The sequence below is a fragment of the Centroberyx gerrardi genome, chromosome 16 (assembly GCF_048128805.1).
Source record: "Centroberyx gerrardi isolate f3 chromosome 16, fCenGer3.hap1.cur.20231027, whole genome shotgun sequence".
In the NCBI taxonomy this organism is placed as follows: domain Eukaryota; kingdom Metazoa; phylum Chordata; class Actinopteri; order Beryciformes; family Berycidae; genus Centroberyx; species Centroberyx gerrardi.
Window position 1 is genome coordinate 16,166,673 of NC_136012.1, and position 23,840 is coordinate 16,190,512.

General features: G+C 46.5%; 1 protein-coding gene across 2 annotated transcripts in view; it reads left to right on the plus strand.

Moving 5' to 3' along the window:
* The window catches only part of tenm2a (teneurin transmembrane protein 2a), a 141,769-nt gene that overhangs the window by 102,671 nt on the left and 15,258 nt on the right, over nt 1–23,840 (plus strand). The window contains exons 6-17 of one of the 2 annotated variants that reach the window (XM_071903567.2): nt 7,525–7,647; nt 8,824–9,029; nt 9,756–9,951; nt 11,801–11,902; nt 12,680–12,874; nt 14,396–14,596; nt 15,448–15,633; nt 16,622–16,648; nt 20,536–20,682; nt 21,099–21,309; nt 22,671–22,790; nt 23,496–23,757. In XM_071903567.2, coding sequence (XP_071759668.2) covers nt 7,525–7,647; nt 8,824–9,029; nt 9,756–9,951; nt 11,801–11,902; nt 12,680–12,874; nt 14,396–14,596; nt 15,448–15,633; nt 16,622–16,648; nt 20,536–20,682; nt 21,099–21,309; nt 22,671–22,790; nt 23,496–23,757 — 1,976 coding nt within the window. The remainder of the gene's footprint in view (nt 1–7,524; nt 7,648–8,823; nt 9,030–9,755; nt 9,952–11,800; nt 11,903–12,679; nt 12,875–14,395; nt 14,597–15,447; nt 15,634–16,621; nt 16,649–20,535; nt 20,683–21,098; nt 21,310–22,670; nt 22,791–23,495; nt 23,758–23,840) is intronic. The other variant, XM_071903575.2, reaches the window with a different exon arrangement.

Genomic DNA, 23,840 nt, shown 5'->3' on the forward strand with positions numbered 1-23,840 from the left:
AGGAATGACTGAACGGATGGAGGGAGGAGGATAAACGAGAGTGCTTGTTCTTCATTCCCCCGGCGTCTTGTTTGCTTGCTCCGCATGGGGCACCAGAGCCAAAGGAGAGGTGGTTGCTAGGATACAGGTGAACGGTCGGCATACAGGAGGGAAGACAGGTCGGTCCATTGTGAGCGGCAACCTGGAGAGAGAGCGATAGAGGGAAAAGGGGAAGGGGTGAAAAAGAAAGCGGTGGAAGAGAGTTGGAGCAGAGGGGAAGAGGGGAAGAAGGCAGATGCCTCTCTGTCAGCATCTAGAGAGAACATAAAGGGGAGAGCAGAGGAGGATAGATGATTGGAGAGACAGAGGCAGGAGAGGAGAGGAGAGGAGCGCCGAGGCCGATGTGTCACTGTCGGCGCCGTGAGGGATGAGGGGAGCGCGAGATGGAAGGAGAGAGAAGGAGAGAAGCGAGATGTATTGTTTGCTCTGCCCAAAAAAAGAAGGAGAGATGATGGGGAGGAGCAGGAACGACAAGACAGCCAGGTGTGGAGAGGAGAAATAGAGGGGAGACCGAAGAGAGGGGGAGGAGGAGAGATGAAGGAGAGGGGAGAGGGATGGCTTGGCCTCCTGAGGTTCTGTCACCTGGAATATCTGTGGGACTAATGTCCCCTAATTGATCACAGCTAGCAGAGAACAGAGGGAGTGTGACAGAGAGAGGGGGGGAGGACAGAGAGAGAGAGAGAGAGAGAGAGAGAGAGACTGCAGAGGACAGGGACAGAGGGATTGTGACAAAGGAAGTTAGAGAGGACAAAAAGAGGGGGAGGGTGTAAGCTGTGGAGGACAGAAAATAAGGGAATGTACCATGGAAGGTAGGAAGAAAAGAAAGAAAGAAAGAAAGAAAGAAAACATGCTTAAACAGAGAGACAGAGATATTGTGGGATGGAGATGGATATGTAGATGAAACACAGGACATCAAATTAGTCGTTTACAGGTGGACCTCTTTCACACACACACACACACACACGCACATACAAACACACAGACACAGGTGCGCCCTTGAATGGAATGAGTAAACTTGCTAGCGGGCGCTTGTGTCACCTTTGCAGGGGTGTTTGTGTGAGTGTGTATGTGTCCGTGTGTGTGTGTGTGATGGCTGAATTTGTCGGGCACAGTGGCACTCCCCACATGGTATTGTCACCACTGATGAATGAGAGCGCGCACACACACACACACGCACATAAAATATTTTTAGTCCTACTCTCAGCTCAGCTCCCCTGTCTGTTGATTAAACAGACACTCTCTCACACACACACACACACACACACACACACACTGTCATAGAATGTGACCTTCATGCCTCCAAGCCCACCACTTTCCATCCATCACTGCTGTCTCCCTGCTCCAGACTGATCACAATCGCTTACTGCCCATTCTTCCCGGTCATTCCCGGTGTCTCACTTGAGTGTGTTCATATCTTTTTTTTTTTTTCCTTTTCACAGTAACATGTACAGTATACACATTTGCTACATTTTCTCTCTTTTTTTTTTTGCCCAAAAATTCTAGAAAATTGCAAACGTGCTCAAAGTGATTTAGATTTTCTAAAACGTTAGGAAAATCCACTTCATTTAAATCATAATTTAGGGAAATGTTGCAAATCCAAAAGTTATCATTCTTCAGAAGTTGGCTCAATAAATAGTGGCATTTCAGGAGAACACGTCCCAGCAGTATGTGGACTGTCTGGTGAGTGGAGCGGGACCTGCAGATCCCACAGTGTGGCCGTTTTCCAAACCCGGCTCCTTGACCCCTAAGTCCCCTCTCACTCTGCATGTGGCTTCCCTTCTGCTGGTCCAAGGTGGAACAGCTAGAGGTCAGGATGTGTCGCTCATGCCAGCGTGGGTGTGTGTTCGTATACATTTGGCGTGTGTGTGTGTGTGTCTGTGTGTGTGTGTGCGTGTTCACGTGGAGGTGAAGGCATGGTGGGGCATATGGTGAATGCAGGAACCTGGGCATAAGGATCAGACGTGGAGCGTGTGTCCATAGCAGCAGGGCCTGTCGTACTGATAAAGGTTAGGATCTTACCACACGCTGCCAGTCCAGGAAAAGGGCAGGGCATGGCCAGGGCGAGGCACAAGGTGCTCTACCATCTGCACCAGAGGGACGAATAGGTCACCTGCACTAGTCAGGTAATACAAAACAGGGCGCACGCTTGTTTGGGCAATACGTGGTACCAACATTGATATTTGTCCTTTGACTTTCTGTCAGTATGTCCATCTGGGGTTTTGGAGAAACTGTTTGATGCTTTGATGAGTGCGCCAACCCGAGAAAAACACACAGGCCTACACGTCTACACGCGCATACACAGCGCACACACATTCGTAAATGCGCAGCCCCATTGACGTCATTACTGAGCAGTGTTCATATTGCCTGTATTAGCGTGCACGGGCTCATTTCATTCATTTATTTCCTCATTCATTTATTCATTAGCGCTGGTGTTATCTGGGCCCAATCGTTAGTCCAATTAGGGCTGTGGTGCTTCACTGGTCCTCCGTTAGAAACGGGAGATGGATGAAGACAAAGTGAAAGAATCGTTGTCCTCCTTCACTCTCTCTCTCTCCCTTTCTCTCTTTTCCCTTCTGTTTCTCTGTCTCTTTGCCCCTCGCTCATTCTCTTTCTCGGTCTCTCTTTCTCACTCATTCTCTCTCTCTGATCTGTGATAAGATAGCATAGTTCCTCATATCCTGTTTCTAATACAGATCGATGAGAGGGAAGGGAGCGAGGGAGGAGAGGATGAGAAGAGGCAGAGTGGGTCGGAGCGGAGAGGAGGAGGAGGAGGAGAAGGGGGAGGAGGGGAGGGGGGGTCAGGGTAGAGATATCTGAAGAGGAAATGAGGATTCAGAAAGGAGGACATCACTCAGATTCACATCTCTTTTCATTTAGCCGATCACACACACACACACACACACACACTAATACACAAGCACACACACACTCCTACAGCATCTGCATCAGGGCATTTCAATATTTCAGTGCCAATAAGGAAGCCATTTCGGCTGTGTGATTGAGTGAGCTGCTGTTTCTCTCCGCTAGACAGTGTTTTGTAGGTAGGTAACGGAGGAGCTGTGAGCAACTCGCATAACCTTTTGTGTTGCAGTCAATTACAGTTCAGTTGCATCAGCTGGGTGAGGAGGTCCCGCAGGGGGTTACCGTGCGCGCGCGAGTGTGTGTGTGTAGTTGTTTTTAATACTATGCAATTTGAAGCACATAGAAACACGCACACGCAGACGCAGACGCAGACAAATTGTCTCTCTCAGTGTATATGACCCCCCAGGGCAGCAGCCAACCGCCGCCCCCGTCCCTCTGTCTGAGACTCTAAATGATCTCAGCAAGCAGCGCCTTCAAAACTTAGCTGAGAGAGGAGGCTGCTTTATTTATAGACTACATAAGTGGATATTGTGCGGTAAATTCTAAGAAATATCCCAAATGGCCCGAATATTGAGAACCCGAAGGCACCGCACTGTTCTTTCCACAGTCTCTCCAATATTAGCACTGCACCCCTGTGCTGCAGAGAGAGAGAGAGAGGTGCGAAGCGAAAAAAAAAAAAAGAAGTAGTAGTGAAGGTGCGTTTTCTCGGGTGGCTGTTTGCGCGGGTACGTGTTTGTGTTAGAGAACAAAATGGGGGCCTTGGAGAGGGGGAGACAGGTAGGGAAAAGGGGGGGGGGGGGGGGGGGGGGTTGTATGAATGCAGGCTTCCTAAACCAATTACCAGCCGGGCTGCGGACGGGGGGCCGGTCTCAGCTACAATTACCGCCCTAATTGAGGTCAGAGTTGTTAATTTAGTGGTGAATTAGAACAGTTAATATGCATTTATCAGGATGGCCAGGGGAGATGGCGGAGGAAAGTGTGTTGCATGTGCGCATGTGTGCGTGCGTGCACATGCACATGTATGCAGAAATGCGTGTTCCTCTCTGTGTAATTTTAGGTCCATTGGAAGATTAGCAAAAAGCCAAAAAAATAAAAATAAAAAAAGCAAGAGGCCATTTTCTGCCTTTGGTGCAATTAGGAGCCGTGCAATTGGTTCACGTGCTCAATCGGCAGTCCTGCCATATGAATCGACAATGATATGGTTGAGTTGAGATTGAGAGAGAGAGAGAAAGAGAGAGAGAGAGAGCGAGAGAGAGAGAGAATTTGTCCAGTTGGAACATGTTCCAGAGAATAGATAGAATGATGATGATACAATATTTTCCAGTCAGGGGACACTCAGTCCACAGTCTGCCACAATGTCACCTTCTCTCTCTCTTTCTCTCTCTCTCTCTCTCTCTCTCTCTCTCTCTCTCTCTCTCTCTCTCTCTCTCTCTCTCTCTCTTCTCTCTCCCATTTTCCATTTTTCTTCCCCCCACAGAAATCCATTTGCACCCTTTAACTTTGCGACACATAAATATTTCTCAAAAGCACACGTACACATTAGCATTGTATTTCCGTCTGATTGTCTGTATTGTGAACCACTTACTGTCTGGGGATGAATCATCTTTTCTCACCCAACCAGTCAGGAAATAAAGGGCCACTCATCCCTTAAATCTCTCCTCTCCACTTGCCATCCTCTTTTCTCTTCCTCATTTCATCTATAGGCCCTTATTCATCTCTTCCTCTCTTCTCTGCAGCGTCATCCCTAGTCCCTTTTTCCTCCTCTTTTTTTCTATCCTCAGGGGGTTTTATATTTTCTTTAATATTCTCTCAGTTCTGACTCTCCTCCAATATTCTCTCTGTTCCCCCCCCTGCTTCTTCTCCGCCGAGGTTTTGAAATGCCGCACGATTTCTCCGGGAGCTCTTGACCATTGCTCTCCATCCCCCCACCCCCCCACTCACCACCACCACCTCCACCACCTCCTTTTCATCTCCCTCGTCCTTCTCTCCATCAATCCATCCTTCATCTTTTTGCCGCTGTTTTGAGGATCACATGTGTTCTACTGCTGCTTCAGATGTCGTCTATTGCAGATGATACTGGCAAGCACTTTGCCACTCTGAATTATGCATTGAGATTACATAAAAACCTCATGAAGCAACTGATCTATATTTAATCCAACTCGTTTGCTTGTTAAACCTGCCTCTCTGTGATCTTTCCGTGTGTGTGTGTGTGTGAATATGCACGCATGTGTTTGTGTGTCTGTGTAAAAATGTACACAAGTGTGTGTACGAAGATAAAAAAAAGGAGGCAGTGTGTATGAGACGATCGCTCTTGTTCTTTCTCTGTCTGTCTCTGTCAGTTGAATTCAACTCAGGCTTTATTGGCATGGCGTTTAGTAAATCTTTCCAACGCAAGTAGAAAACAATAATTATAACAATTATGATCAGAAAAGAAAATGCTTACAAAATCTTGACAACAGAAAGCTAAATACATCACATTATTAGCATGTATTATTCAACTAACAGCAGTTTCGTTATGACTAAAATTACAGCCTAACAAACTTAGAAGTATTGGTGAAATGAGGGGTGTACTTGTGAAGAATAATATGACAAGTGTCTCTCCGTCTCTGTCTGTCTCTCTCTCTCTCTCTCTCACTCGTTCTCTCGCTCGTTCTCTACCTGTGAAGAAACCTGTTGACGAAACATTGCATTGGCTTTTTGCACTCCTGTCGCCAAGGAGCAAGAGTGCCATCTATTGGTTATGCTTTCGCAACCACCCACAGAAGAAAAAGAAGAAAAAAAAACTCCGTAGGGATAACTACACATGTGCGCAGACCCTTAGACACACACACACACACACACACAAACACACACACACGTACGCAAAGACACAAACACACAGCCACATATACACAACGAAGCTCACTACAGCGGCGTCTGATTTGTTCTCGGGGATGACCTAGATTGAGAGCGGCGTCACAATAGACCCAATGTTGCTTACTGTCTCCCTCTGATTCAATAGGTAATCTTTCCATCGATTGCTCACTGCGATACCATCTTTGTGTGTGCGTGCGCGTGCACGTGGGCGTGCATGTACGTCCGCGTTATCTACAACGGAGGACAGGCGAAGATAAGAGGGATGGGGGGGTGAAAAAAGAGGAATTAAAGGAAAAGAGGGAAAGGGATGAAGGTCAGAGAGATGAGAGAGGAAAGGGCAAGAGGTGGACATTAGAGAGAAAGAGACAGGGCGGGGATTTTTCTGGGTTGAAGGAAACGGTGGTCTCTCTCTCAATCTCTCTCGCTCTCTCTCTCTCGCTTTCTCAGTGTGACAACTAAAAAGAGCTGACAGTGGAGGCCAGGCAGCAGCCGGGGCGTCAGCGCTTTCCTTTGACCAGAAGCGAGGGAGAGAGAGAGAGAGAGAGAGGGAGAGAGGGAGCGAGAAAGAGAGCGAGAGAGAGAAAAGAAGCAACAGAAAAAAACAAAGAAACAAAGAGAGAGATGGGGCACGGAGGGTAGAATGAGTCTACCCTGGCAGCAAAACCTAAAGCTTCACGCCCACTCTTTTTTTTTCTCCCCCCCTTTGCACACAACCCTTCTTTTCTCTGTGTGCAAACCCTGGGCGAGCGAGGATAGATTTTGATGAGAGAGAAATTGATTCCCAGGCTTCAGATGCAGGTGTGATAACCTACTATAGAGAGGGTAAGGCCAGCAACACATGCATATGTACCATACACACTCACTCATCCATACATGCGCACACACACTCAGAGTTCAAATCACTGCAGGTTTCTTGTGGATCTTCCATAACATTACCTGAAATATTCAAACACGAGCACAGACGATACACCTCCAGCAATTTTTCCACTTAGGGGATCGTTCCCAAAACAACATTGGAGAGATTAGAACAATCATTTACCCGACTCAGAAGCATACCTGTCACCGAAATATTTCCCTCAACTTTTCCCCCCCTTGTAAAGTTGGGGAATGAACTGTTTTCTTAGCTTCCTCTCTTCTGTTTCGGGGGGAAGTTGCCTGGCAGCAGGCTACGGAGGGAGAAAGACACAGGGAGAATAAAGAGCTGACAAAGTGAAGAGAGAACACACTCAACCAGTCTTATACCACTGGCACACAATAACACAACAGAGGACAAAAGAAGAGGAGAGGGGAGGAGAGGGAAGGAGAGTCAGAGAGCGATTTCTTCAGAGAGCGATCTGTCACTTGCTCTCCGTGAGACGGTGTAAAGGCTTCCCAATAAAAGCGGGAGATGCTGTCAGGTTTAAAGATTCTGATTGTGAGAGGGTACGGGAAGGGTGGAAAGAGCGAGAGAAAGACAAAGATGGATGTTTATGGTTTTAATGGTCTATTTCGTAAGGCTGTCCTTAGTCGTGTGCTGTAGCTTTCCTGCCATTGTGTCAAGAGTGTTACGACTGGAATGCACTAACCTGCTGTATGAACTGCATCGGTTGCCACATAAATGACAGATCAGATTTAGAGGGTCGGCCTCCTGTATTTCCTTGGCTTCGTGAGGTTTCAAGTGTGTTTCCACTCCCCGAATTGTAGAAAATCCTCTGTTCAAACTACGGTTTTTCTCTCTCTTTCTCTCTCTCTCTATCTCTCTTTCTCTCTCTCTCTCTCTCCGCACAGCGATCAACCTGCTGGGTTTGACGTGGCAGCTGAAGCCGTCCGACGGCCCCGTATTGAACAACGGACTGGGAGCTGGCCTGCCTGTCAACAGCGATGTGGCCACGCTGCCCTCTGGAGGCAGAGGTAAGAGCTGCATCACGCGCTCTCGTCAAGACGACCCCTAACCATCCACCCCAAAAAATCCACGTATATAATAGTGGGCACTTTACAGGGCAGAAATAATCTCTGGAAGTCATTGACGCAGATTGGCAAATTTAAGGCCATTAAATGCCATTTGTGTCCGCGGAACGTACCGAAGCGATCCAAAAACATATTTTTTCCATGGTCACACAAACAGGGGATGAACAGGCACACACTAACTAAAATATTATAATACATGATAGCATACTAGCTGTACTATCAGTAGGTACCGTACAGTATAACCACTGCACTGAGTTGTGTCGAGCCAGGTTTACCGTCTTAAGTCAGCAGCGAGGTAAAACACCGACTGCAGTAGCAACCCCACCCCCCTCCCCCTCCCCTCCCCTCCCTGCTCCTCCTCTCCTTTAAGGCCCCCATGCGGTTTTCTATCTGTTCTTCTATCACTCGCCCGATCTCTCTCTAACACACACACGCTGTACTATAGGTATGTGTGGGCTGCTGCTCTGTGTCGGTGTTCTGTATTAATGAGAGGACCGTTGTGTTCCCCAGCCGTCTGGGCCAGACGCTGCTGTTGTTCTTCTCATTGTTACTTTTATTTCCTCACTATTCTGCACGCACACACACTCACGCACACACACACGCACACAGTCTTCCCCTGTCAGGGCCTCCATGCTCTGCTGTAGATGGCTGACCTGATTGCAGGATTCTGTTTGTGTCTGTGCGCTTCTGCCTGTGTATGTTTCTGTGTTTCTGTGTGTGCGTGTGTGTGTGTGTGTGTGTGTGTGTGCTCGCCTGTCTTTGTGTCTACAGAGAAAGCCCTGCAGTTCTATCAGCCCACTGTCTGCCCACTCTCATTTTAGCTCAGTCAACTAAGTCCACAGTCTTGTAGTTTAGGCAAAGGCATGACTTTGCTTTACTACCATATCTGGTTGAGCTAATGTCACATCTAACATCGCTCATTTTCACTTAAATTGTAGAGATTTTGCATTCCATAGAGGACAAACAGGTGGCAATGCTAATGGTGCTTGCTGTCCACTATTCAATTTCAATTAATTTTTATTGCCGATGATCTCCAACAGACTGTGATGATTAACTATTGACTTTGACAATCAATGGGTGTAATTATTGATTATTCTGTTCCTGATCTCCTCGCCCCAGGTCCGTGGGCCGGCCGGAACAGCAGTATAGACACAGGCAACGTGGAGGTCGGGAGGAGGGTGACCCAGGAAGTCCCTCCAGGAGTATTTTGGAGGTCCCTGCTCCACCTCAGCCAACCCCAATTCCTCAAATTCAACATCTCCCTGGGCAAGGACGCCCTGTTCGGGGTCTACATCCGCAAGGGCCTGCCCCCCTCACACGCACAGGTGCGCTGCTGTAGACAAACAACACATAACCAGCAAACATAGCTTATAGCATATTACATACATACACAGAAGCACTGCTTATACAACAAAGTGATTTATTATAAAATGCCAGAGAATTTGTCATAAAATAGTATATTCTAGAAGTATGTTCTCGCATGATGTGACATCATCAAATTCATTTACATACAAGAAAAGAATTCTTAGAGTAGTTTGAAAAATTGTGAAAAGACATTTTCACAATAATACCACTTTTACTTCTTGTACTTTTATTAGAAACTGCTCAGTAAAGAACAGCACTTGATTTGTAGAATAGGGTTTTTTATGACACTATGATGAAATATAGAGCACTAAAGTGTCTCACGCCAAACTGCCTGACCTGACATTAGCTTGTAAAAACCATGGAGTTGTGGGTACTTTGCAATGGTAAAAAAAAAAGTCTCTGCAATGTTTCCTAGAAACACAAAGAGAATGATAGACCTCAAGGATTTCTCTGTTACATTCTCCATGCTTCCTTGGCAATTTTCAGTCATACTCTATTTTCCCCCGTCTTTTAGTCTCCCTGCATATCCAACTATGCCTCGTTTTTAAAGTCTAAAAATTGCAACGTTCCCCTTAAAAGCTACCATGGCACTTCATAGTTGATTCAGTGGATTTCATACCCTCTTTCTCAATTCCATTCAACTCCCTCTCTCTCTCTCTCTCTCTCTCTGTGTCTCTCTCCCCCAGTATGACTACATGGAGCGCCTGGACGGGAAGGAGAAGTGGAGCGTGGTGGAGTCTCCGAGGGAGAGGAGGAGCATCCAGACGGTGGTCCTCAACGAGGCGGTGTTTGTCCAGTACCTGGACGCCGGCGCCTGGCACCTGGCCTTCTACAACGACGGCCGGGAGAGGGAGACCGTTTCCTTCAGCACAAACGTCATGGGTGAGGCAGATTCAGCGTTTTCAGCGGTGGGTGGAGGGAGGGAAAGAGGCGCAGCAGGAGCGGGTTAAAAGGAAGTGGGAAGGAGAGAGGGGGAGATGGGGAGAGACAGGGAGAGAAATGGAGGCCATGCCAATTGCTGCCAAAGATAGTGATGGAAGAGAGACGGTACACAGCACAACTCTCAGACCTTGAACGCATGGTCACATCTTTAAGGGCTTTGTTCTGGAAGTGTTTTAGTCGAACATTTTTTTTTTTGCAACTTGAAAACCAGAGAACACTCATCATCAGAATGTACACAGTGTTGCCATTGGCAACATCATCAAGGAGGCCGGCATGAGCGGAGAGGTACTATTAATATGACTCCTTTCTTCTCCGCTTAATGAGTTGAAAAAAGCACGTTTGCCAATATGTAGTAGAGTAAATTGATGGTATATGTAAAAAAAACAAAAAAAATCAAGGTTAGCTCATTATCTCAGAGAGTTTGTATTTGTTTCCACGCTGTATGTGCAAGCCTACATGGTGTGATAGAGGATAGCATTTCAAAAGCCGTTCCTCTCACACACCCACAGCTAAAACCCTCCGATAGATTTTGAACCAGATCCACAACCAGATCTTAGGTGTTTCAAAATAAAACCATGTCCCAGCCCCCTAGAGCGGATGTTTTTTAGGACCCAAAACAGTTCTCAAAATAATTTAAAGTTCAAGTGTGTTTGAAGCGCTATTGTGCGAGCAAGGGAGATGGATAGAAAGAGTCAAGCAGAGTGAAAGAATCCTTCACTGTCAACATCTTGTGGTGGAGCTTTCAGCGGCAGGAGTGGAGGGAGGGGGAGGCGGAGGCGGAGAGGGCAGATTTAGAGTGAGTGGGGAGAGGGGGAGTTGGTGGAAGACATAATAGGAGACGAGTGGGGCAGAGCCAGAGTGGAGTGAAGGATGGGAGGAGGAGTTGAAGAGGGGAGTGAAAGAGAGGGTGGCATTAGGGTAAGAGGGAGAGAAGGGGCTGAGTTTTGAGGGGAAATGGCTAAGGACGTTAGAGGGAGAGAGAAGGGCATTAGAGGGAGGCGGTGTGTATGGGCTGAGTAATGCTTTGTGCAGAGAGGGGAGGCAGGAGAGTGGAAGCCAGAGAGAGAGAGAGAGAGAGAGAGGGAGACAGACATGAGGAGTGTGAAGAATATGAGAGAAACAGAAAATTCCAAAATGCCTCTGTATTATCAGCATCGCCCCCCTTCCTTCCCACCAAACTGTTCTCCTCTCATAAGTGGGTTAAGAGGCACTCATGGATAGAGGACTGTAATCATGCATGCACGCATGCATGCACACACAGAAAACTCAAATCTGCCCAGTTACACACCCCCAAACACACCTGGATGAAGTATTAATGATGCTGGTGGGCCAGAGCGGGGAGTAAACAAACAAAATGGGAGGGGAAAAACAAGGAAAAGAGTACCAGAATATAGAGAAGAAGAGTGAAGGAGAACGAGGAGCAGGAGGGTTGGAGAATGTTGGTGTTAAGCACGGGAATATATCTGATGCAGTGTAAAAAAAAAAGTGGTGGATGGGTAATGGATAGTGTCTGGAGGAATTACTGATATAACAATGCACGCCAGAATTCAAAATACATTCTCCACACAATATGAAAAATGCATTCAAAGGCGAAGCATGGAGCGTCGGGGTGGGGTGTGTGTGCTTTTGATGTCAGCAAGAGACTGTAAGAGCCTTGACTCTTTGTAGTGTTTTTAAGAACGAACAGTGCCAATGATTTAATCGAACGCTTTGAAGCTTACCATCAAACTCTCTCGCTTCTTTTTCTCTCTCTCTCTCTCTCTCTCTCTCACTCACTCTGTCTTCACAGACTCAGTGCAAGAGTGCCCGCGCAATTGCCATGGCAACGGAGAGTGTAATTCTGGCGTGTGCCATTGCTTCCCAGGGTTCCACGGCATGGACTGCTCCAAAGGTATTAAATGCCGACAAATGTTTCTTCTTTTTTTTTTTTTTTTAAGATTTATTTTTAGGCATTTTATGCTTTATTGATAGAGACAGTGTGAGAGAGAGACAGGAAGGTATGGGAGAGAGAGAGGGGAGGACATGCAGCAAATGACCGCGGGCTGGATTCGAACCCGGGTCGCTGCGGGAAGGACTGAGCCTTATATGGTACGCGCTCTACTCGGTGAGCCCCCAAAATGTGTTTCTTCTATCAGAAAGCCTGAGCCACAAGAACCTCAACCATCTACTGTGACAAGTAGGCCTATTTCATGTTCAGCTCCGTGCAATATGAAGCGCAGAAGCCGGCGAGCGTCAGGAGCGTTAAGATGGCGCATGGCCTAAGGTGGAGTGGAGACAAGCTGGCTGATGATGAATGGCAGCTCCCCAAGCCAACCTCTCCCCGGCTCTGTGCTCACCTGGGATAGACAGCTGTGATGAATAGTTTAGTTACCTCTGCCTGTAATTACTCTTCATGTCATCACCACTCTCCAGCCCTTAACCACTCTATCCACCCTCCAACTGGGTGCAGTGACGGTGGGGTTAGGGTGTGTGTGTGTGTGTGTGGGAGGGGAGTGGGGGGAGTTGAGCGTGCGTGTGTGTGCCGACGTGCGAGTGTGTGTCCATATGCGTGAGTGGGTGGGTAGTGTGGCTGTGTACTGTTTTGACAGTCTCTAAAAAGACCGCTAATTGTTTTCTGCACAAGCTTTAATCTCTCTCCCTCTCTCTCTCTCTCCCTCCCTCCCTACAGCGGCGTGCCCGGTGCTGTGCAGCGGGAACGGCCAATACGACAAGGGCTCCTGCATCTGCTACAGCGGCTGGAAGGGACCCGAGTGCGACGTCCCCGTCACCCAGTGCATCGACCCGCTCTGCAGCGGCCACGGCACCTGCACCGACGGCAACTGCGTGTGCTCCGTCGGCTACAAGGGACAGAACTGCGCTGAGGGTGAGGAGGGCAGAGCGAGGCTCGATGGTGCGCTGCGGTGCAGTCGAGGATGTGTGATGCTTTTCGCTAATGCGCCTCGGTGGTTTTTGTCAGCGTGTGCATCTGTATGTGTGTGTTTTGGTGTGTGGGAGTCATTATTTTGAAAGAAAGATAAATCTAACAAGCGCGTGACAAGCGCACACACACTTGCTGCACTTCCACTAACCTGCTGCACACACACACACACACACACACCACTAACTCTCGCTAGACAGCTCATCATAACATAATCTTACCCTGAGTGAGCGTCCATTCCCTCCATATATACAGATGAAGTATGATACCGCAGCCAAATACATCAGAGATTTTATTAAGGGATGAAATCGCTTCTATTGATCCCTGTTAAGAAGGATCAGCCTGCCACATTCTCACTAGTCAGAAAGAGAGAGGGGGGGGGGGGGGGGGAGTGAATATGTATGGAGAGAAAGGGAATTGGAAAAAGAGAGCGAAAAGAGAGTTAAGAGAGACGGAGTGCCAAGGGTGAGGAGAGAGAGAGAGAGAGGGAAACAAAGACAAAGGGAAGAAAGAAGTAGAGTGACAGATAGAAGAAGCCGAGACACAGAGGGCCGGAGAACAAGGTCAGCATTTTCTCTCCCTCTCCCTCTCATCCAATTTTTTCCCCTCTCCTCTGGTCTCAAATCTGATATTCATCACAGCAGAGTCCCTCAAACAATTTACCTGGAGTGCCAGCGACATGAAAATCGATAGCTGTGATCCGCCGTTTCTGCCAGGCAAACAGAAATGGAGGGCCGAGGTTATGTGTGAGTGTGTGCATTAATGAATATCCGTGTGTGTGTGTGTGCGTGTGTGTGTGTGTGTGGAGGGGTGCAGTGGGGTCAATCATGCCGGAGGAGGAGGGGTGAGAGAGGTGTCAGACAAAGAGGACGAGGGAGCGAGAGACAAAGTGGGAGCGACTGGGGAGAGGACAGGGCAATGAGGAGGGCCGGAGGAGGGGTGGGTGGGCATTTTGCCGGGAGGGGGTAATTTGTCAAATTGGTTTTCACTCACTACTCGGACTCAGAGCTGCCTGTCAACCTGGCAGACTGACAGTGTCACATTCTCCCCCATGTATTAGCACATACACTCATACACACACACGCACACGCACACACCTACGCGCACACGGACAAACGCTCACATACACTCACTGCTCTCTTAGAGTGGAACACATTGACTGTTACGCCCCAATTATAGACTCAGCTATTCATTATTGTATTTTTTAATTGCCTCAGTAGCATGTCTCATTATTTTCATTATTTCGTTATCTTTTTTGTGTATGCGAACAAAGAATGAAAATATGCCTTCTGTCACTTCTCTGTCTTTACAACCAGCTCGTAATGTTTAACCTTTGTTTTAACTTCAGTTGTGATGATGCATTTTCTTGCTTGTATGAGTTGTTTTTCATTCTTGCATCCCAGCGTCTATCCATCACGGTTAGGCAAGTTTTTCATCTTTGTATCTCTGTTTGTGCCTGTTATGTAGTGGATTGCCTGGACCCGACGTGTTCCAACAATGGCATCTGTGTGAATGGAGAGTGCCACTGTAAGCCAGGCTGGGGAGGGCCTCACTGTGAGCTGCCCAGGGCCCAGTGCCCAGACCAGTGCCATGGCCACGGGGCCTTCATACCCGACACTGGCTTGTGCAGCTGTGACCCCAATTGGATGGGACCCGACTGCTCCATGGGTAGGTACTGCTTTACACTATTGCCACAGCTAGAAAACCAGTGATACATGGCATAAAATGGAGTGAAAAACAAGTTGGATATTTGCTTTGAAATGTAGTAGACTTTTCCTTACAAGGGAAATCTTCAACTTGCACAGTTCTCTATCTCTGTATAATAAAGCAATGAAACCGCCATTGTAGGAGAGACAGCAGCCAGCCCAGGAACGCTTCCCATCCCAGGCTCACAGAGAGCTCCAGCATTTGTTAAGAGAGAAACAATGCTTATCTTTTAATAAAGACAACATTTGTCCACACTGCAGGATCCCTCAGCAAGTGTATATCAAAAGGATCTAACACACAAAAAAAAATCAGTTTTTGTGTTACATCCGTACATATCACATTCCCTGCACACCGGGGGTCTGGAGCACATGAATGGAATCATCACATCTCACCACATGCACCGTCGCTGCCTGCAATGTCTAGGCCTCCGCACAATGACTGTAATGGAGGCTCAGCAAATAAGCCTCTGTTTCCTCACAAAGCACCAAAATCACTGACTTTAATTGGGGGTTCTTAGTGCAGAATCGTATTTAGTGTAACATGTGTTTGATTATTTTGCAGCATTTGGAACTTGCCTTTTTTATGTCGGTGTAATTATCTTGCCTGCTTTCCTCTCCGCATTGTCATGTTCGGTGTCTAACAATTCAGACATTTATTTTTCATTTAAAGAAATGTGTTGCTGATAATGATAGTACTGTGAAAGATATGTGACAAAATAGCTACAAAACACAAACCTTCAAAAAAAGATCAGTTTTGAGTTTTGAGTCCAGACATGATGTGTGTGTCCCAAATCTTTTTCTGGCTTCCTTCAGAGGTGTGTTCAGTTGACTGTGGAACCCATGGGGTGTGTATGGGCGGAGCGTGTCGCTGTGAGGAGGGCTGGACCGGTGCAGGCTGTGACCAGCGTGTGTGTAACCCGCTGTGCATCAAACATGGAACCTGCAAGGATGGAAAGTGCCAGTGTCACCAGGGCTGGAATGGAGAGCATTGCACCATCGGTAAGTGCTTGTGTGTGTGTGTGTGTGTGTGTGTGTGTGCGCGTGCGTGCATGTGTGGGTGGTGTTTGTGTTTGGTGTGTGTGTGTGTGTGTGTGTGTGCATGTCAACACGTGGGTGTGCACTGAAACACCAGCACCCAATCAGACTAAACCAGCAGCTCTTTTCCACTTTGTTAAAGGAATTTGGAAAAGAGAAGTGGAGGCAAAGGGAAAACATTAGGGAACTGAAGTAGGGGGCTGACGTAGGAGGTGGGCGAACAGAGAGGAGAGGAGCAAACTTCTGAGAAGTGGGAGTGGGAGGGTTACAAAAGAACAGGATTTAGTCGTTTTTAGGTTGCCTCTCAACTGCAGACCCCAGGAGTCTTAGTTTCTGTGGCCTTTGAAACACTAAAGTTACGTGATGAAAGATAAAACTCTTCACCTCAGTGTGATCAAAAAATATCACATTTTTTATGTGTGTGTGTGCGTGCACACGTGTGCTAGTGTGTGTGTGTGTGTGTGTGTGTATGTGCATTTTTATGTCAGTCAATCACTGTCTCTCATATTGACATCACTGTCAGTGTGGATGGATGAATGCCACATTCGTTTGATTTACCCATAGTGCTTTGAGACACAAAGTCTCATTTCCCTGTCACCATCAGCACTGTGATTGCAATCTGACACATACACACACAAACAAACACAAAGACACACACATATACACACACGCACGCACACACACACAGGGGAATAACAGTTTATGATCTCCCCGTTTCCCCCATCAGAAACTAGGGCAGCTTTGACTGCAGCATCAGCCTGAGATGAAAGCGTTGTCAGGCCTCAGCTTGGCGCAAAGCACACTTCACTAGCACCAGACACTCTCAGTCTTAGCTTATCTCAGCTTGCCTGTTGTTCATTCCAGCTCTGCATGATGTTGCTTGCATTTATAAAAAAAAAAAAAAAAACCCTCTCCACATCTCTTACCTTTTGCACGTTTTCTCCCACTGCAGACCATGGGAGCATGGTTGACAAAGCAGGTACCGTATCTGACTCTGTGGTTTGTTTTATAGCCTGTGGTGGTAGAAGCTAGCTGCTGCATCTGTGGGTTTTGGCCTGGCTTGGCTCTGTAGAATCTGTGGTGCTATCTGTCCGTAGATGAGGGGGCCAGTCTCAATGATAACTCCCTATATGTAGCGCACTCCCATTTATAGCGGTGCACTACACCAGGGGTTAGCTGTCATTGAGCCTAGATGTTGTGGGGTACCATAGAGCCTAGTGTGGTATCAGCAGTGTTGAGGGGCTGTGCTGTGAACGTGTGGATGTGCATGCGTGTGAGCGTGTGATACTCTCTGTATTCCTAATGTGGATTTGAAACACAAAAATAACTCTGCTCAGGTATTCTGGTCATGTATTGCGTGAACACAGCTGCTCCACACGAGGAAAAAATGATGAAAGCTATAAAAACTTTTGAGGTAATTGGTGAATTTCATAGGCCACTGATGCAAGGCCTTAATGTGGTGTCAAAATACAGAGCTGTTGAGTGTGTGTGTTTACGTTTGGGTATTTGTGGCAACAGTCGTGGCCATGGTAGAGTGGCTAATAAATTCATTTTGTGTGCCTGTGTTCATGTGTGTGTGTGTGTGTCTGTGTGTCTGTATGTGCCCGTGTGTGCATGTGACTCAGAGAGCATATTAATTCCAGATTTTTCTATCTTTTCATCAAAACCATCCCCACCGACCATGGCAAAGAAAAACAACTTAACAGTTTAGTCAGATCACACGACGATAAACGGATTCATAGCTCAGGTTAAGACATTGATGCAAACAGAGAAGGGTGCAGGTCTAGGGTGAGTTGTCTCCCACACACAGCAAGAATGCTTAATAGATAGCCCTGCAGCTGAACTTCTGTCGGGTTACACAGAGCGGTGCAGATTGCCTGACAGTACAGGTCCCTAGAGCACCGTTGAGAGTGTCCTCTCACCCTCTAAGCTTAATGGAATAGCTCTCATTGTTTTATGAAGAGCCAGCCCAGAGAAAAGGTAAATCTTAGGGTTAAGGAGGAAGAAGGAGAGAGAGGTAGAGAGAGAGAGAGAGAGAGAAAGAGAGAGCAGAGGAACAGATGGAGAGAAAGAGAGACATAGAGAGAGAGAGAGGGGTCAAAGAACATGTGGAGAGAAGCAATCATCGTAATTTTTAAGGTAGCTTCTTAACAATAGAGGGAGTGGATGAAGGGAGGTTTATGTGGGGAATTGTTACATAGTGCAGCGTTATCTGGTCCATCCATAAGCAGTGGTCTTGGATTTATGGCTCTGACCTTTACTTTATGACCTTTAGAGCAGACAGGGCTGCATGCTGGGGGAATGGCTGAACTTTTTTAGTACAATATCTTGACTTTGTTTCTTTTTTTACTTTGTTCTCGTTCTTTCTGTCTCTCTCTCTCTCTCTCTCCCCCTCTGCCTCTGTCTCTCTCTCTCTCTTTCTCTCTGTCTCTCTCTCCCCCTCTCTCTCTCTGTCTCTCTCTCTCTCTCTCTCTCTCTCTCCCTCTCTCTCTGAGTCTCTTACATAGAATCTTTCTCTAACCAGACACACGCCAACCCCCACCCACCCACACACACACACACACACACACACACCACACACCCCACACGAGAGTGTGTGTGCTGACCCATAACCCAAGGCAATTCCTTCTCCTTTTTAAGGGGATTTCATCAGAGTCCAACTACATTAGTGGGGAGGGTGGACTTAATAGTTTCTGAAATCCCACTTTATTCTAGTTAGTATGAGGGGGTATCGACTGGGCCCTGGCATTAAAGAGAGAGGAGCCTCGTGCCGGCCTGCCCAGGCAAGCCGATCAATGCCCACTATGGATTGTCCTGTCCAGGCGCTTCATAAGTATTTGGCTGCTTTAAATGGCAACTCCATTTAACAGGCAATCACTGCTAACTGCCTTTGTTCCCCGAGCTCAATACTTGGGGACAATCTATTCCAGCCTGACTGTTAATACAGCGTCATGAGCAGTCCCCTGATGCAGAAAATGGTATTAATTAAAGATAAAAACCTTTGATTTGATTCCTCTTGTTGAGCTGAAAAACGTGGTTAAGCTTCCCTCCCTCCCCTCCTCCTCCTCCTCCTCCTCCTCGTCCTCCTCCGTTCCCTTTCCTTCCCCCTCATCTTGGTAGTTCAAATGAGAAGGCACTCTGTCTCTCTGAAAGTCCTTTGTTGACTTTCCTTCGTCGCCCTGTGGTTGTGCCATATGATAAAATGGCAATCGGGGTGAAATGCCTGTTAATTTAGCCGCTGCCTCGGTTGAGATTGCACTATTTGTATTCATAATGCATGGCTTTATTGATGCGGCGATTTGTTAGAGGGCAAAATCCTACAGTGCAACTTGAGTGAAAATATGTTCATTAATCTACTGAGCAGGACTCAATGAAAAGCATTTCATATTCATAATCTCTGACTGGGTTATTTTGTCCTTCTCACTCTGTCGGCACACTACCACTGAGTGGGAAATGTCAGGTCACATCTCTAGGGTGCGTCTTGCTGGGGGTGTGTGTGTATGTGTGTGTGTGTGTGTGTGTATGTTTTTGAGTAAGTGCCTTCGCGTGCGTGTGTGTATTTTGAGAGTTTGTGCATGCGCGTATTGTTTTATCAGTCAACCCTGTCTTTGCCTCCATCTCCCGTGGGTAGACTTAAGAGTGTCGCATCTCGCTCTCTCATTTATTGAAGAGGAAATCATTGTGACAAGTTTGTTTTGGGCTCTTTGTGCTGCTGGAGAAAACACTGTCATTGTGTGTCATCATGGCTTTTCCCTCTCCCTGATAGATTAGTGTGGCAAACACACAGTGTTGTATTAGAGAGAGCTAGCAGGGTGCAATTTAGAGCATCACAAAAGAAAGTTTACTGGCAAGCTAGGTGGAAAAGGACTTTTGGACAACATTTTGAAATAGTGTTGATTGGGAAATAGTGTCAGCATGGATGTGAACTTGCAAACTGTGTTTACATTCTGGGCTGGCACTCTTATTTGGACCAACTTACAATGAGTGCAACAGTGGAATAAGTTTAAATTCTTTATAACATTACAAGCAGCAAATGCAATGCACAGGTCAAAGCCACAGTGAAGTGTAACAAATGTACTGTTGCTTTAACAAAATTATACTGTCTCCTATGATTGCAAAATTACTTGCCTCAAAATGTTGTCCATGTATGATTGATTGCTTAAAGTCACTCTTGGGTTAAGGGTGGCTTTGCTATGCACGTTAGAGACGAACCTGGTTTCAGGGCCTTAGATACTGGTACGGCTTTTTGCATAAGCCGAGTGAAGGTTTATGAGTTTATAGACTGCCACCATGCACATGCACATGCACACACACACACACACACACTCACACTCAGTCGAACATAATTTCATTCTCTCATGAGACAGCATTACTCTCAGGCCATCAGAATCCCATTACCTACACTGAATCATAAGTAAGAGAGAGAGAGAGAGAGAGAGAGAGAGAGTGATGATCGGGTGGGGCTCTATCAAGTAAGTGAATCAAGTAATCCATCCACCTCTGTCCACACATACACTCACGTTAGCAGCCATCCCAATGGTATAGAGACATACAGATGGGAAAGTGTAGATGAAAATTGACCTTCAGAATTAAATTGATTCTTGAACAATCAATACTTACAGTATGCTACCGTGTGGTTATTAAATTGAGTGAGACTCATTGGTCTATAGTAAGTGTATGAGCGTGTGTGTGTGTGTGTGTGTGTGTGTGTGTTCATCTGTGTCACTGATGATAAAACAAACAAGCATCACCCTGCCTTTTTCCCTTCATTCCTGCCTTTTTCCATCATCTCCTTCCTTCCTTCCTTCTCACCTCCCTCTCCTCTCCTCTCTCCTCCTCTCTTCTCCCTCTGTCCTCTCTTCTCAGACGGCTGTCCTAACCTGTGTAATGGGAACGGCCAGTGCACCATGGGACAGCAGAGTTGGCACTGTGAATGCCAGACAGGCTGGAGGGGCCCTGGCTGCAGTGTTGCCATGGAGACCTCCTGCGCTGACAACAAGGACAATGAAGGAGGTGAATGGGGGGAGGAGTAGAAATTATAGAATAGAGCTCTTGTAAGAAGAGCCCTACTTAAGAAAAAAAAAAAAAAAAGCTGGTGAAAGGAAGAAAGAAGGAAGGGAGGAATGATGGAAGGAAGGAGGGAGGCAAAGAAAAGGAAAAAAATGAAGTAAAAGAAGTAGGATAGAGCTCTTATGAGAAGAGCCCTCCCTGAGAATGACAAAACTAAAATTTTGCGAAAGAAAGAAAGAAACCAAGAAAGAATGACACCAAGACAGAAACCAAGACAGAAAGAAAGAAAGAATGAAACCAAGAAAGGAGAAAATCAAAATATTGAATCTAGTAAAGGAAGATAGTAATACCTTCTTCTCTGTATTCTTTCCTCCTCTAACACCACCGCCTCGTTGCTCCCTCTCTCCTTCCCCTCTCAGACGGACTAACCGACTGCATGGACCCAGACTGCTGCATCCAGAGTCCCTGTCAGAACAGCCCTCTGTGTCGGGGGTCCCGGGACCCTCTCCTGGTCATCCAGCAGAGTCCGCTGGCCCAGCCCCGCGTCCGCTCCTTCTACGACCGCGTCAAGATGCTTGTAGGGCGGGACAGCACGCACATCATCCCCGGGGAAAACCCGTTCAACTCCAGGTAAGGGAGGAAGATGCACACAACACACACAAACATAGGTATACACACACATGCTATGAAGTTCCACACCATCGACAATATCCTAGAGAACCAGTAACTTCAAGGCCTACCTAGCGTCAGACCAAGACTTGTGAGAATTTACATAGACTTACAGTAGAGACACATATGGGAAGGGACCACTGCCACAAGTTTAAAGTTTAAAGCTTGGTTTTGAAAAGCTGTTTTACCAAGGAAAGTTATAAAATCTAAAATTACATAATACAAAAATGCAGTTGTGTTCGCATTGCGGCAGCCATTTTTGTTGTACCTTTAACTGATTGATAGGACGTTTTTGGAATTAGAAAGACATTTTTTTTTTTTTTTTCAAGTGTGCAAAACTTTCTTATGACCAAAGAACCTCAAATGCAAGTACAAATTAATTCCCACTAAAATTCACAACTGAGCTTCAAGCTTTCAAAACTAAGCTTCAAGCTTTCAACATCGACTGTGGTCTGTCTCCAGATTTTAGACAGTGTAGTGTAGGTGTAATATCGCCTAAATGTCTTTCATTTAGGTGTAGAGTACATGTTGCATTCACGCATTACGTATTGGAGAATATCATCACTTTGATAGTTATCTCCTTATAAATGTCTGGCATCTGTGTAAATGCCTGCCTTGAAAAATATCCTAGCTCCAGGCTCAATAACAGAATTGTCAATTACACTTCAGAATGGTTCGCAGAGCTTGCCAAGACCCAAAGAAAAGTTTCCAGTCCGAGCCAAGGTTCTCCATTTGTGTACGCCGTTTGGAGCGGATGCGGCGTAAAGCGCTGTCCATGGTGCTGAATCTTGTCCGCAGGCGGTTACATGTTCAGACGTCAGATGTTTCTAAGAAGATAACTTATCAAAGTGGTGATAGCTTGAAATGCGTAATCGCATGAATGTATTTCAAGTGTAGTGCAGACACTCCTGCAGGCACTGGTTCTCTGGGATGATGGAGGAAATACAACTTCATACATGCAGGACCTCACATGCACACACACGCACACACACACGCACAGACGCACGCACGCACCCACACACACACATATATTTGCTTTGACATGGTTTGTTTACATGATTGAAGTGAGCTAATCTAGATGGTGGAGTTGCTAATTATTTCTAATTAATGAATGGTGGAGGACTGGAGCAATAAATGAATGGACAAATTGGATGATTGAAAGATGGAGAGATTAATCAAATTAGATGATGGATGGTTGAAAAGATCGAGTTGATAGATTGACAGTGACACATTGACACTCTCTCTCTCTCTTTCTCTCTCTCTCTATCTATCTATATATCTATCTCTACACCACCTCTCTGTGTCTCTCTCTCCTCCTTCAGCTTGGCGTCTCTTATCAGAGGTCAGGTGTTGACTACAGATGGAACCCCTCTGGTGGGGGTGAATGTGTCCTTTGTCAACTACCCCCACTACGGATACACGCTGACACGGCAGGATGGGACGTACGTACACAAGCTACCCAGCACTTACCTCACTACATACACTGTGTTATTAGATCAGATTAGATTACATTAGATCACATTACATTAAATTACATTAGTTTAGATTAGATTAGATTCGACTTTAATGATCCCATGGGGAAACTAGGCCGTTGCAGCTGTAAATAATAGGATACAGCAAAGACAAAATAGGATTTTAGGAAGTAAGAGCCAGAGCAAATGAGTTAATCAAGCATAACACAACCAGCAATTACAAAACTAGAACCTATTAAGTGAAAGTATATGAATGAAAAAGAATATGAAAACATGTGCATTTACAGCATATATGCAGGGTGTGCAAAATATGAAAATACAGTTCATGCAATCTGAAAATAAATGAAAACATATAATGTACATGCAGTATATAACATGAGAAAATTTTATAGCGTATGTTTTATAGCATAAATATAGAATGTGCAAAATGTGTATTGTATTCACATTATCAGGTCTACAGAAGCCCATACAAATGTATAGAAAAGGTGTCTCGATGTGCAGTCATGCATTGAAAAAACTGAAAAACATTATGATACCGTAATATCATAATGTTGTAATATTTCACTTCAAGTAACTCAGTGATTGACAGTCTATATCAGTCCAAATAGCAGTCTATCCCCCACTGCTCCCTCCATCTGCACCTCACACCCATCCTCCTCCTGTAACCCTCTCCAGGTTTGACCTGATAGCCAACGGCGGCGCGTCGCTCACCCTGCGGTTCGAGCGCGCTCCCTTCCTGAGCCAGGAGCGCACCGTGTGGCTGCCCTGGAGCCAGTTTTATGCTATGGACACCCTGGTGCTGAAGACCGAGGAGAACACGATCCCTGGCTGCGACCTGAGCGGCTTCGTCAGGCCTGACCCTCTGGTGGTTGCCTCCCCTCTCTCCTCCTTCTTCAGCTCCAAGCCAGGGGAGAAACCCATCATACCGGAGACACAGGTGCTGTACCGCTGACCTCTGGCAGCAGGTTAATCTCCCCTCCGGTTTCCTCCCTTTCTTCCCCCTTTCCTGCGTGCCTGGCT